This window comes from Panulirus ornatus, chromosome 42 (genome assembly GCF_036320965.1).
Source record: "Panulirus ornatus isolate Po-2019 chromosome 42, ASM3632096v1, whole genome shotgun sequence".
Classification (NCBI taxonomy): Eukaryota; Metazoa; Arthropoda; class Malacostraca; order Decapoda; family Palinuridae; genus Panulirus; species Panulirus ornatus.
Window position 1 is genome coordinate 2,247,772 of NC_092265.1, and position 12,353 is coordinate 2,260,124.

General features: G+C 38.5%; 2 protein-coding genes across 5 annotated transcripts in view; one reads left to right on the plus strand and one right to left on the minus strand.

The window, feature by feature from the left end:
* Positions 1-4,026, plus strand: part of LOC139761820 (uncharacterized) — a 42,051-nt gene extending 38,025 nt beyond the window's left edge. For both annotated transcript variants that reach the window (XM_071686313.1, XM_071686314.1), the window contains exons 4-5: positions 1,516-1,636; positions 3,173-4,026. In XM_071686313.1, coding sequence (XP_071542414.1) covers positions 1,516-1,636; positions 3,173-3,705 — 654 coding nt within the window. In that variant the 3' untranslated portion in view covers positions 3,706-4,026. The remainder of the gene's footprint in view (positions 1-1,515; positions 1,637-3,172) is intronic.
* Positions 4,027-5,378: 1,352 nt separating this feature from the next.
* LOC139761819 (uncharacterized) overlaps positions 5,379-12,353 on the minus strand; it is a 32,292-nt gene continuing 25,317 nt past the window's right edge. For all 3 annotated transcript variants that reach the window (XM_071686309.1, XM_071686310.1, XM_071686311.1), the window contains exons 10-11: positions 9,898-10,028; positions 5,379-8,985 (exon numbers count right to left, since the gene is read on the minus strand). In XM_071686309.1, the coding sequence (XP_071542410.1) occupies positions 8,581-8,985; positions 9,898-10,028 (536 nt within the window). In that variant the 3' untranslated portion in view covers positions 5,379-8,580. The remainder of the gene's footprint in view (positions 8,986-9,897; positions 10,029-12,353) is intronic.

A 12,353-nucleotide genomic window follows, 5' to 3' on the forward strand; every position in this document is an offset into this window, starting at 1 on the left:
TATGGTGATGGTTAGAGATAGTGAAGGGGTAGATAACAGTACCGCAGAGGAAGCAGATAAAGATGAAAATGAATGTTGTGGTACTATAATCATGATCTGGGATGGCACCCGGTCAAACTCTGCATGTTACAGCGAAAACAGTGTCCCTGCAGACATAAAAGGCCTCAGGTTACAACAATATGTGATATTAGGAGTGATATTAATCAATGTGTTGGTAAATGTCATAAAGTATGTTACTGTGATTCTTGCCTATGTGGAAGGAGAGTTGAAGCAATTGAACAGTGATTTTTTAGTCTCTTCATTGTGGTACTTACGTCATGAGTATAATGGGACATGAGATGCGTTGAATCGGTTTTTACAGTGTTTTAAGAAATAGAAGAAATGAATGTTAAGGCAGAGCCATCTGTGAAGTTATGAGTATGGCTAATAAACTGTTACTTGGTAAGGTAGAATCATCTACCTATTTTGAAATGTGGATAATGAGCTAATGATTTTGTAAGTCACCCTAGGCGTGTGACTATTGGGCTGATAAATGTTGAATTAGGGTTATATGTAATCTTAGGAGAGTGGCAAACAGGCTGGTGATTTCAGAGTAGATATATATCCTTATGATGCATAGGTTGATATTGTTGAGATAAAATCATATTTCATCTTTGGAGTGTAGATACTAAGCTAATGCTTTTTCTATATTATTATCATATCTACCTGTGATCCTAGGGGTGAGGCTAATGGGCTAGTAGATGTTGCTGACTTAGGATCATCTTTAATCCACGGAGGACGGCCAGTGGACTAGTAATTCTAGTTGGAAACATGTTTGATGTCAAAATTGTAGCTAATGGGCTGTCAGGTATTAGAGAGAATCCATTTATGATCACGGAAGGGTGGCTAAGAAACAAGTAATTTCAAAATAGAACTACTGAGAATCTTTGGAGTACAGTTAATGAGATAGTAATTGTCATGGCCAGTGGTCCTGAACTGCTTAAGGCAAAACTGTAATGAGCAAACCAAGGATACTAGACTGGCTGGGAATTCTTGAAGTAGAACTTTCCATAACCTTAAAATGACAGACTGGTATTTGTTAAGGTAGAACCATCTCAGGTCTTAGGAATTTGGCTAATGGAATGGAATTAGCATCTTGAACTATTGATCAGTATTTGGGTTATCTTTTATAACTCTGGCATTGTTCCGTACTTCTGTGCGATCCCCAACAGTAAGATGAAAGCTCTATTGTGTAATCGGTGAACTTCACTTGGGATAGCATCACTCATGTGCTTGCTGGATGATATAAATCTTACTACAAATGGCTCCTCTCAGGGAGGGGAGTAACCTGGCCCTAACCTCGCATTACTGGTGGAATTCTTCGATCAAATGCTGAGGAAATTGATGTCCCGGGAATTCACATACAGTGGTCATTATTCAGTCAAGAATATGACATTCATGTTACATCCATTACCAGGGTAGCTCCTGTTAACTACTCAAAGATGTTTTCATCAATAATGTATTAAGTTTTGACAGATGAATGTGGAGTATCCAGACATGACTGACTGTTACCTCGGCAAACGCTCTGTCTCCAGTGAAATGTATTGTGGGTTCCACTGTCAGCGGCACCCTAACTGCTCCCTCTTCTGCTATGAAGGTTAGTGACCTTGTACCGGCGAACGACGTTTCATATGCCCTAGTTCAGTCCATTCACAGGGAACATAGTTCCAACTTACTCTATCCCATGCACGCCTTTCACCCTCCTGCATGTTCAGGCCCTAACCACTCAAAATACTTTTCACTCCATCCTTCCATCTCCATTCTGGTCTTTCTCTCCTATTTTTCCTTACCAGTTCTGACTAATATGTCCAAACCATTTCAGCACACCAACTTATGCTCTCTCAAATATCATTATTACCATACCTCTCTCTTACCCTTCTATTACTTACTCAGTCAAACCACCTCACACCACCATATTGTCCTCAAGCATTTCATATCCAATAACTCCACTCTGCTTTGCACATCCTCATCAACAGGCCATGCTCTGCATCCATACAAAGTTGTTGGCACTACTATACCTTCAAACATGCCCAGATATTGACCTCCTCCTACACATTCCTCAGTGCTCTGAGAGCCTTTGCTGCTTCACTCACCCTATGACTAGCTTCTGCTTCCATGGTTCCAGTCACTGTCATGTACACTAATCACCTTACTGATCTTGCAGCAATGTTTGCATACCTTTCCAAAGGTTTTTGCCATAGTTTCTATGATAAATATCTCTTGCTGCTGGATCTAAAGTTTGTATTTTACAAAAACAAGAAAAAGATAAATCAGATTTGAAAGTATGATCAGGCTTCGGGTCAATCAGCAAGCATTTGTATTTGAAAAGAACAAAAGATAAGATACTGTACTTGGAAAACATTATTCTTCCTTCCCTGCCAGTTTGAATATAAAAGTATAAGCAATATATATCAATGTACAAAAGAAATAACTTGGTTAGCAGTGTTATCATAAAGTCAAAGGCTGGCACTTAACTGCACATAACATGCAGACACAAGTTATAAACTATCTTCTTTGGATGTTGTGGATGATTTTCAGCACTATATCAGCTTAGGTTCAGTTGTTATGATGAATTTTCCTAGGTAATCAAACCTACCTTAACCAAACTAGTCTTCATTTAACTTAACCTCAGTAAAAATTGATAATAACAGGTAAAAGATAAAACAGCCACATGCTGGATACAACCTTTCTTTGGTTCCAATTGTATAGTTTTTCAGAATCTGTGCCAGACTGCCAATAATTGAAAGATTCACCAGTGAAGTTGGATTCTTGACACCATAGATTGTGAAAAGATAGGTTAATGTGTTTCATCTGTAGATAGCATTTTACAAAACTAATGGTTCAGGTTGACTACACAATGCTACCTACATATGTGATTATTGATAACAACTTATGCCACACCAACACAGACTACAGAACGATACCCAGCCACTGGTGCCAAGGTATATGAATTTGAGGTACTTTCCAACTAGCTTCCATGAGCTTCACAAAATTCTTTATGGCCTAGCTATTTTGTATCAGTTGATACTTCTTTGCACTTAATTGCTGAAGCTTTTTGATGATCATGGCTTTGGAGTTAATGACAACTAACAGAACACCACACATAACTCATTAGAGCCGTTTCTTCCGTCAGATACTGAATGTAAGCTGTACAGTGCGCGGGTGTCGTGGCACTACATGGGTCTGGGAGGCACTCCACAATCTGCTCCGTGCCATTCCCTCTGGGGAAGTGTGACAGATGCTATCCGCAATTCCTCAGTCACTGCTTCTGCTTCCTTTAGTAAAGACTTCCAGAGAAACTTTGCAACAAATGGTTTTTACTGCTTTGAAGACAATGGTTACTGCTACATCTCCTCTTCTACTACTCAGCCATGGTGGGTTGCCAAACTTGGTGCTCCCCGAAAGATTACCTCCATCAGGGTTCAGACACGGGATCATGCAGAATATTCATCAAAATTTAAGGATGTTGAAGTGCGTGTGGGAGATAACACATCAGACTTTACAAAAAATCAGCTGATGGGCCGCTACATTGGCATGGCACTCCACAGAGAGGTTATTACCTTCCTTACCAGCACTCCAATCACTGGCTCCATTGTTTCTCTCCAGGCTATGGATGATCCTGGCTTCCTGGCATTTTGTGATATCCAGATACTATATACTGCATGAACTTTGGAAAGCTTCAGTGACATACTGTTACGCAAATGTTCATGAGGGAGGCTGCAATATTGCACCATTACACTATGCACGAAAATAGGAAGCTTCAGTAATGCATTAGCATGTAGGCATGCACAGGGGTAGCTTGACAGGTGTACATATATCATGATGTGGGGAAGCGTGTTGGAATTAACTGGTAAAGTTTGACTATTGGACCAGTATGTTACAATGGACTGAGTATGCTTGACTGATATATTCCAATGCAAAATTACATAAGACATTCATGTGACCATTTCCAGTTGATATCACGTTTGTATTAAAGTCATCAAGAATGATTCATTCATATTTTGCAAAACCACTGCCTTGACACAAGGCTGTTCTAAGTGTCCATATGTCATTCTGCTTTGGTTGAGTCTCAGGCCAAACAGTTTCTAAGCACAGATTGAACATCAGATTATTCCTAATGAACTCATACACTGTGCCTTCATGCTGGTTCCAATTTATTTGATGGATGATGTATCCTTGTATCTTCAGGATCACCAAGTCATTAAGCAACGTTTCTGTCACCAATTATTGCTACCCTCACATAAATCACATTGTTTTTGGAGAGTAAGAAAATGATTCACCAGGTAAGGAAGAAGTTGAAAAAAGGAAGAAATGCATATCAAAAGAATACTGAGGGCTATGGGACTACTGGAAGCAATTTCCGCAATAAAAGACATGAGAAGAATTGGAAGTGTATGGATGAAAAAATTAGCAAACTATTCATATCATACATAAGGCTAAAAGTAAAGGAGCACAAAGAGCTCATAGAGAAGCGTACAGGAGGGCAACAAAAATGGTATCGGAATTAAAAGACTTAAGCTACAGGAAAATGTTGGAGGCTTTAAATCTATCCACCCTGAAGGAAAGAAGACTGAGAGGTGACCTGATCTCAACCTTTAAGTTTCTTAAAAGAGACTGATGAGATGGACAGTGGACAGCTCCTTGAGATGGTGAGATAGAGCAACTAGGGGACATAAACATGAAATTAAGTAAGAAACTTGTAAATATGGATAGAAAAAATTCTTCATAAGAGTGGTGAATAAACAGATAACTGAGGATGTAGTTAATGCAGACAGCATAAATAAATTTGAGATGTAAAAAACTCATACAGTACAAATAGGTAATTACAAATATGTGTATGTTGTTGGTTAGGAGGACCAGTGTCCAATTCTTTTTCAACTAACCTCAAGCCAAAAGCTAATCAACATATTTGATAATCATAGGAGACAAGGAGTGAAAATAACACCAGATTAACACCAATAGGCAATTCTTAGTCTCCAATAATGAACTTCTGGTGGAGGCATATTTTTCCATATTCGAATAATTTGAAGAATTAGGATATTACAACATTTCAAACATTTAGATAGCACAGTAAGGATAGCAGTACTGCATGAACCAGGCAAACAAGGATTCCAAAGCCAGAACAGATTTAATATGTAGAAGAGACTTGACCACGCCTATCTGAAACACACAAAAAAAAAAAAAAGAAAAAAAAATGCTTCAGCTGGGGTGATGCATCATCACTACTGGCTGTTACAGATTGCTGGAAGGGTTTAAATAATTGCCATGGCTATGAAAACTGCTATGGTTGAGACATCATACAGTGCTGTATGCTACTTGAGGTAAAATGGAACCCCATGACACTTCTAAAGTTTTAATTTAACTACAAAATTTCCAAATAGGAAGCATTACCAATAACATGTTAAAAAAATACTCTGAAGATATTTCAACAAGTTCATATAAAAGTTACACCATCATAAGATTCATATATATCACTTGTATTAAACAAAAATTAAGCATTCATTCTTATATGGAAATGCACAGTTAGCACAGCTGCAATATTCCATAAATTTTGTGATTCTACTTACATATCTGCTCTGTAAATGTTAACCAGTTGAACACATAAGCATCTAAGAGTGCCATTACCAGATATTTCCTAAGAAAATCTATATGTAGGAAAGTTTGTCTATGACTAATACAAAGATCTATTAACATGGTTAAAATTTCAGTGGGGTTGAATATAGCAAATCGGCAAACTGACAATAAAAAGGTTCAACCTTAGGCAAACCCGAACTATTGCCTGTGCACCTAATACAATTCAAGAGCTAAATAAGCAGTTATGTATAGAAGAAAAAATTGATCACATCAAATAGCTTCATTATACAGCAGTAATTCCTAAACCCAATGCAAGTAGTGTAGAAGAATGTCTGTCTGAAAAGTTATGGGTTTGGAAATATCTTGTGTGAACACTTTCTTGATTTCTGTACTTTGTGTGAGCAATTTTTCATCAAAATGGTCCCTTAACCATGCAGCATTTTATTACGACTTACAGATTAACATCTTATTCACCTTTGAATACATTCAAGTCCTGGCTATCCAGATCCCACTCATCATGGAAAATGATAAAAAAAAAAATCATTAACATACTTTAGCCTGTAAAAAGGATGCGAATGCAGCAAGAAGCAGTATGCAAAGCCCCAGAAGATGAGATGGTTTGCTCCAATAAGGTATGACTTAAACCAAATTTAAACTGAGTGTGGCCAGGACAATTTAAAAACCTGTCAGGGTTATATTTGAGTCAACCATCAGCAGCTCTGCTGTGTGAGCAGCCTTGAGAGGTTGCCTTATTCTTTTCTTCAGTGATTTTGATAATTCTATCCTTTTTGTATCCTTTAATCATTTTCATTTTGAAAATGGCACCTACACAAAAACTAATGACGTTACATGTGAGAAGAAAAAAATTAACACCGCAAATACCTTAACCCAAAATTAAACATTATATATACTGAAATCAGGGCAGGAGGATATGATTCTTGGGTATGACTAAAGCATTAATAAGTCATCTGTTCATACCTAACAAAAATATGAAAAATCTGTAATAGCCATTGTAAGTGCAACAACTTCTGCAGGTGACAAAACAAAAAGAATGGCTAAATAAAAAGTGTACCAAAAGAGAATACTACTTCCTTACTCAATTCTACACGTGCATCAATTGGTGAAACATGTATATCAGGCTTTGTTTCCATGAATGTGTTTATCCAATCAATTTTTCTTTCATTTCCTTCACCGTATCTTGAGGTATGCGAGCATCTTCTTTCATTAGTTTCCACTATGATGATTATCATTTCATTTATTCGTCATTGAACTGATATATTTCCTCATCATTTATTTCCTGTATATTTCCTTCTATTCATTCCTCTCCATATATTAATCACTTAATACTTCATTCATTTATTCTGTATTAAGTGACTCATATTACTTATCACTTTCTCCCCTATCCAAGACTGAGGAGAAATAATTCTTGCTATGCTACATATTCCCTGTTTGGTGTAGAAGCCAATTAAAAGAGAGAAGGGATGCTGAAACTTTGCCCTTTCATATATTTTCAATTACCAAAGGTTGCAACAGAGGGAGCTAAGTGAGGAGTGCTCATCTTCCTCAAAGGCTCAGGCTGAGGTGTTTGAATGTGATTGCATATAACAAAGAAAAGAAGGAGGGTGAGACAGGTAGTTTGTGTGAAGATAGAAACCTGAGTTTTCTAGATATGAGTGAAACAAAGCTCATGGAGAAAGGGGTAGAATGAATTGGAAATCCAAGAGGTTAGTGTGAGGGCAGGAGCTAAGGAATGGGTGGCTCTTCTGCTGAAACTGGCAGTGTGGGAATGTGAAAGAATCAATGGAAGTGACCCCTAGACTGATGTGGGAAAAATGAAAAAGGATTACAAGAGGTGGGTATTAGAGGTGCTTATGTCCCTAGAAGCAAAAAAGAGAGAGAGAAAGTACTTTGCGAGGACCTGAGTGAGTATGTTGGCAATTTTGATGCGAGGGATCAGGTATTATCGATGGAAGATTTGAATTCAAGAGTGGGTAGTGAGGCAGTTTAGGATAAAACTAGGGGCACCCACTGGTGTGAATGAAAATGAACTGCCTGTGTGCTGAAAAAGAACAGGTGACTGAGAATACCTGTTTTAAAAAGAAAGGCATACATAACTATATGTAGGAAGGAAAGATGCTAAACAGGCATGCAAAAGGGAGACTCTTGGGTATGAATATATAAAGAAGGGCAGCCATTGGGATATCTAATTATTAATTGGTGGAGGCAAGAGGGAAGATTTGTTTGGGCTTTTCAAAAAGAGGAAATGATATGGGTAAAAAGAGGGTGGTGAAAGTGAGTAAGCCTGGAAAACAGGCTTGTGTGAAGAGATACTTAGAGACATTTAGTGAAGAATGGCAAAAGGTGAAAGCAAATAATGCTCGGGGAGTGGGTTAGGTATTGAAGGTATTCAGGGAGACAGTGCTGACATATGTGAGGAAAGTGTGCAAGATGAGGAAGACAGGAAAATAGGCATGTACAGAAGGTCAGTGAAGAGTAAAGATAATGTACATGGGATGGAGTGCGAGTGATTTGGAGAAGAACAAGAGAGAGCAACCAGAGGTCTAGATGAAGGTGCAGAGGCTGAAAAAAAGGCCAAATGAGAATCGGAGTGAGTGAGTACTGGCAAACTTCAGGGGAAATAATAAAAGGTTTTGAAGGTAGGTTGATAGTGTGAGAAAAAGAGAAGAGCCAATGGGAACATAAGTGAAGTGGACAAATAGGGACATGGTAACAGACAGATGTGAAGAGGAGATGGAAAGAATTCTTTGAAGGTTTGCTGAATGTGTCTGATGGGGTGGGATTAGATTTGATAAAAGCAAAAGTGCCTGGGTTTCCCCTTGTATAAAATTTCACATAATTCTTAAATACAGTAAATATACAAAAATATAGCACCTAGCCTTATAACAGAGATTCCCCACACATGAAATCTTTCACCTAATTGCAATATAAAAGGTCCTATATAACATTTTATGGCAATCCAAAGAGGTCTAATAATAAATTGAGTTTGTTATTCATTAATCTGATGTTCTCTTGAGAAAGCTGAAGCAACCATTCTTGAGGGAGACGTGAGTATCCAAGCACAGCTCCTAAAATACCACCTACAACACTAGCATGCACACACACCCCATCACCACCTCTCATTATTATATCAATCATCTGTTCCTTAAAGTCGTACTTTTCACTGGTTAAGGCAATCATCAATAAACTTAAAGTGGTCAAGATATCACATCCAAATAGAGATCTTCTGTCCTCAACGAGAAATGCAGTTAGAAATTTCTTCTTTTCTTTTTGGTCAGAGAACAGTTCTCCCATTTTCTCCTTGAGGTCCCCAATAAGGCAAGTAAATGAAGCAGCACCATCAGTAACTTTGCCCTATGAGGATTTTACAATTAGTTCATTACTAATACACAATAATAAATATAATGAAAATGCTGAAGTTCCCTAATGTCTTTTCTATCATTCTCAGTCTGAGGGTATGATCCAGCATCTTTACAACAAAATTTTGATTAACCTGAATTTCTTACTTTTTCATGAGTGAATTAATTTTAATTTCCCATTCATACATGCCAATTCTGAGTATACTGTGACTCTTCTTGTAATGCTCGGGAATGTTTTCACTTTCAATAAGAAGTAACTATGTAGAAATACTTCACATCTTTTCTAATGTAAGAATATCAAGAAATTATATCCAGTTACTACTGTATTGCTAATTCTGTGTCATATTACCTCCAAGTTTGCATTTATGTGATTTAAGATCAAGAGTTTATCATCAGCTTCAAATCTTGTATATACCTCTTGTCTAATGATATTATGGTTGCTACTTGTCAGAGCCTTGCCTTTGACGTATGAGTTAATCAAGTATCTGTTGCTCGGGCCTTGAGGAAGGAAAGGGCAGTTCTAGAGGTGGGAATCAGGGTAGGGTAGGACTGTGCAGGGTTTGGGGGTTTTGGGAGAGGAGGGCCTTGCAGGAAGTGGGGAGCTCAGTGTGGGGACGGCAGTGCAAGAGATGAGGTTCTGAGAGGGGAGGGCCATGCAGAGGGAAGGGTTAAGGAAAGGGGAGGTCCATGCAGTGGGTGAAGGTTGGGGAAGGGAGGGCATACAGTGGGGTGAAAAGCAATGTAGGAGGTGGGGGTCAGGACAGGGTAGGGCCCAACAATGATTGCATTATCCTAAACTTCAGCTTGCATAAATTCAAAAAAGGTGTAAATGGGCCATGTGCACTATTCTAAAACTGGCATAAATCGAGAGGTATCTGTAATGAAATATATAAATAATGTGTCTTACCTGAAGTATTGCAGCAACTAAGAGTGCCAAGAAAATACATGCTGCTCTTGCTATGGGGTCAGCATGTGTAGCTTGGCATATCCTCTCTGCATTCATCTCAACTTCATGAGCTACATAGAAATTTGGTATCCCTGTAAATAATTTGAAGATGAGTAATTCTAAATAAAATATCTATTGTATTATTTATACTAAAAGCTTTTGGTTATTCCCACAAATCTTATACTGCTCATCTTCCTGACAGAAATCTGTTTTGGCTTCACATGTGTTCAGTACTTAGAAGTTTTTGATGAATTACTTTGTCAATGGATATGGGTGAAAGTTTTCAAACTTGTCTTAAATATTTACATTGATACAAACACAAGATATGAAATACACATGGAATGAATAATTACTCATATGATGGTTAAATAAGGAATAATGATAAAGTGAAAAAGAGCATTAATAAGACAATGCATAAAAGGAGATAGAGAATATAACCCTATTTACATGGATGAACAGTAAAAAATTAACAGCTCTTTGAAATCTTTCTAAGCAAGAAGGTAAGCTGAAGACACTAGTGCTCCAAGGCCATTACATGAATCTGCTGGACCAAAGATTACAAACAAATACAGAAATGTTGAATGTGTTTGATAATAAGGTGACAGATTTCAGGTGTTTGGATCAGGGAGGTGTGGAAATTGAGTGAGTCCCAGAAACTGGTAGGGTGAAGAGAGAAGAGGTGATAAAAGCCTTGTGTGAGATGAAATGTGGCAAGGTGGATGGAGTGACTGATATCAAGAATAGGGGTGATTTTGTTGTTCATTGATTAGTTAAGACTTTCACTGTATATATGAATCATGCTGGGTGCCTGAGTGGTGGAATGCATGTATAGTGCCACCATATAAAGGCAAGGGGGACAAAGTTGAATGTTTGAATTACAGAGGTATAAGTTTGTTGAGTGAACCTGGTAAGATATATGGGAGAGTGGAGATAGAGAAGGTGAAGGCATGGACAAACCATCAGACTGGGGAGGAACAATTTGATTTCAGGATCGGTAGAGGATGTGTGGATCAGGTATTTGCTTTGAAGAATGTGTGAGAAATACTTGGAGAAAAAGAAGGATTTGTGTGTGGCATTTATGGATCTGGACAAAGCATGTGATAAGGCTGATAGTGATGTATTGTGGAGGATCTTACATAAATATGATGTGGGAGGAAAGCTACTAGAAGCAGTGAAAAGTTTTAGTCATGAGTGTAAGGCATGTGCATGAATAGGAAGAGAGGAGAGTGAGTTTTCCATGTCAAGGTTAGTCTGTGGCAGGGGTGTGTGATGTCATCATGGCTGGTAAATCCACTTGTGGATGGGGTGGTGAGGGGAGTAAATGCAAGGGTCTCGGAGAAAGGGGCAAGTATGCAATCTGTAGGGGGGAGGTAGGGCCTGGGTAGTAACTCAGTTTGGTTTTCTAATGACACAGAAACTGTATAAGTTGATAACTGAGTCTGGAAGAATATGTGAAAGGAGGAACTTGAAATAAATATGAAAAAAAGCAAAGTTATTAGGTTTTGCAGGGCAGAGGGATGGGTTGGTAGTAGCTGGAGAACAGCTACTGACCTTGTTTTTTACTAGCACTACCCACTTGGGTGTCAGGAGGGTCAGTGACAGCTGCATAGTAAGCCAGCACTGTAGTGGCTGTCAAGTTGCATTTCTCTGACCTTGGTAGCCATATTTTCTTTCTGCCATAACCACACATGGATGCTAGCATTCTGTCCACAAACACACTCTCTACTTGTCACATATAACTCATTCTTCCTACCTCTAGGTTTTTATGCAGAATGCTATGTGCTAGCCATGCTTTTTGGCAAAATGGTATGAGCAACAGATAGAAGTAGTATGGGAGAACATTAGCTAGGAGTATTAGGTAGAAGTAGTAGTCTGGAAAATTAGGTAGACACATTAGGTAATAGTATATAGTTGGTGGGGACATTAGGTAAGAGCTTCTGAAAACACTGCACTAGTTACCCACTGTCCGTGGCCTGTTAAGGGTGAGGCATGAAGGCTAAGAAGCAGCAAAGGAGTTCACCATTATGGAGACTTTTGTCATGGTCACCTCCTTGAGGGAGTTCCCAATTGGAATAGGTTTCAGAGACATACATACATAGACATGGAATGTAAGGTTACCTGGGGGTGTAGAACTGAATGGAGAAAATATGGAAGTGAAATATTTTAGACTCCTGGGAATGGACATGGCAGTGAATGGAACCATGGAGGCAGAAGTGAATCATAGGGTGAGTGAAGAAGCAAAGGTTCTTGGAGTACAGAACATGTGAAAAGAGAGGATGTTAACTCTGAGGATGAAAATGGGCATGTTTGAAGGTATAACTGTCCCAGTGATGTTGTAGATATGCAAGGCATGGGCTATGGATGAAGATTTGTAGATGAGGGTGGGTGTGTTGGAATGAAATGCACGAACACAATAG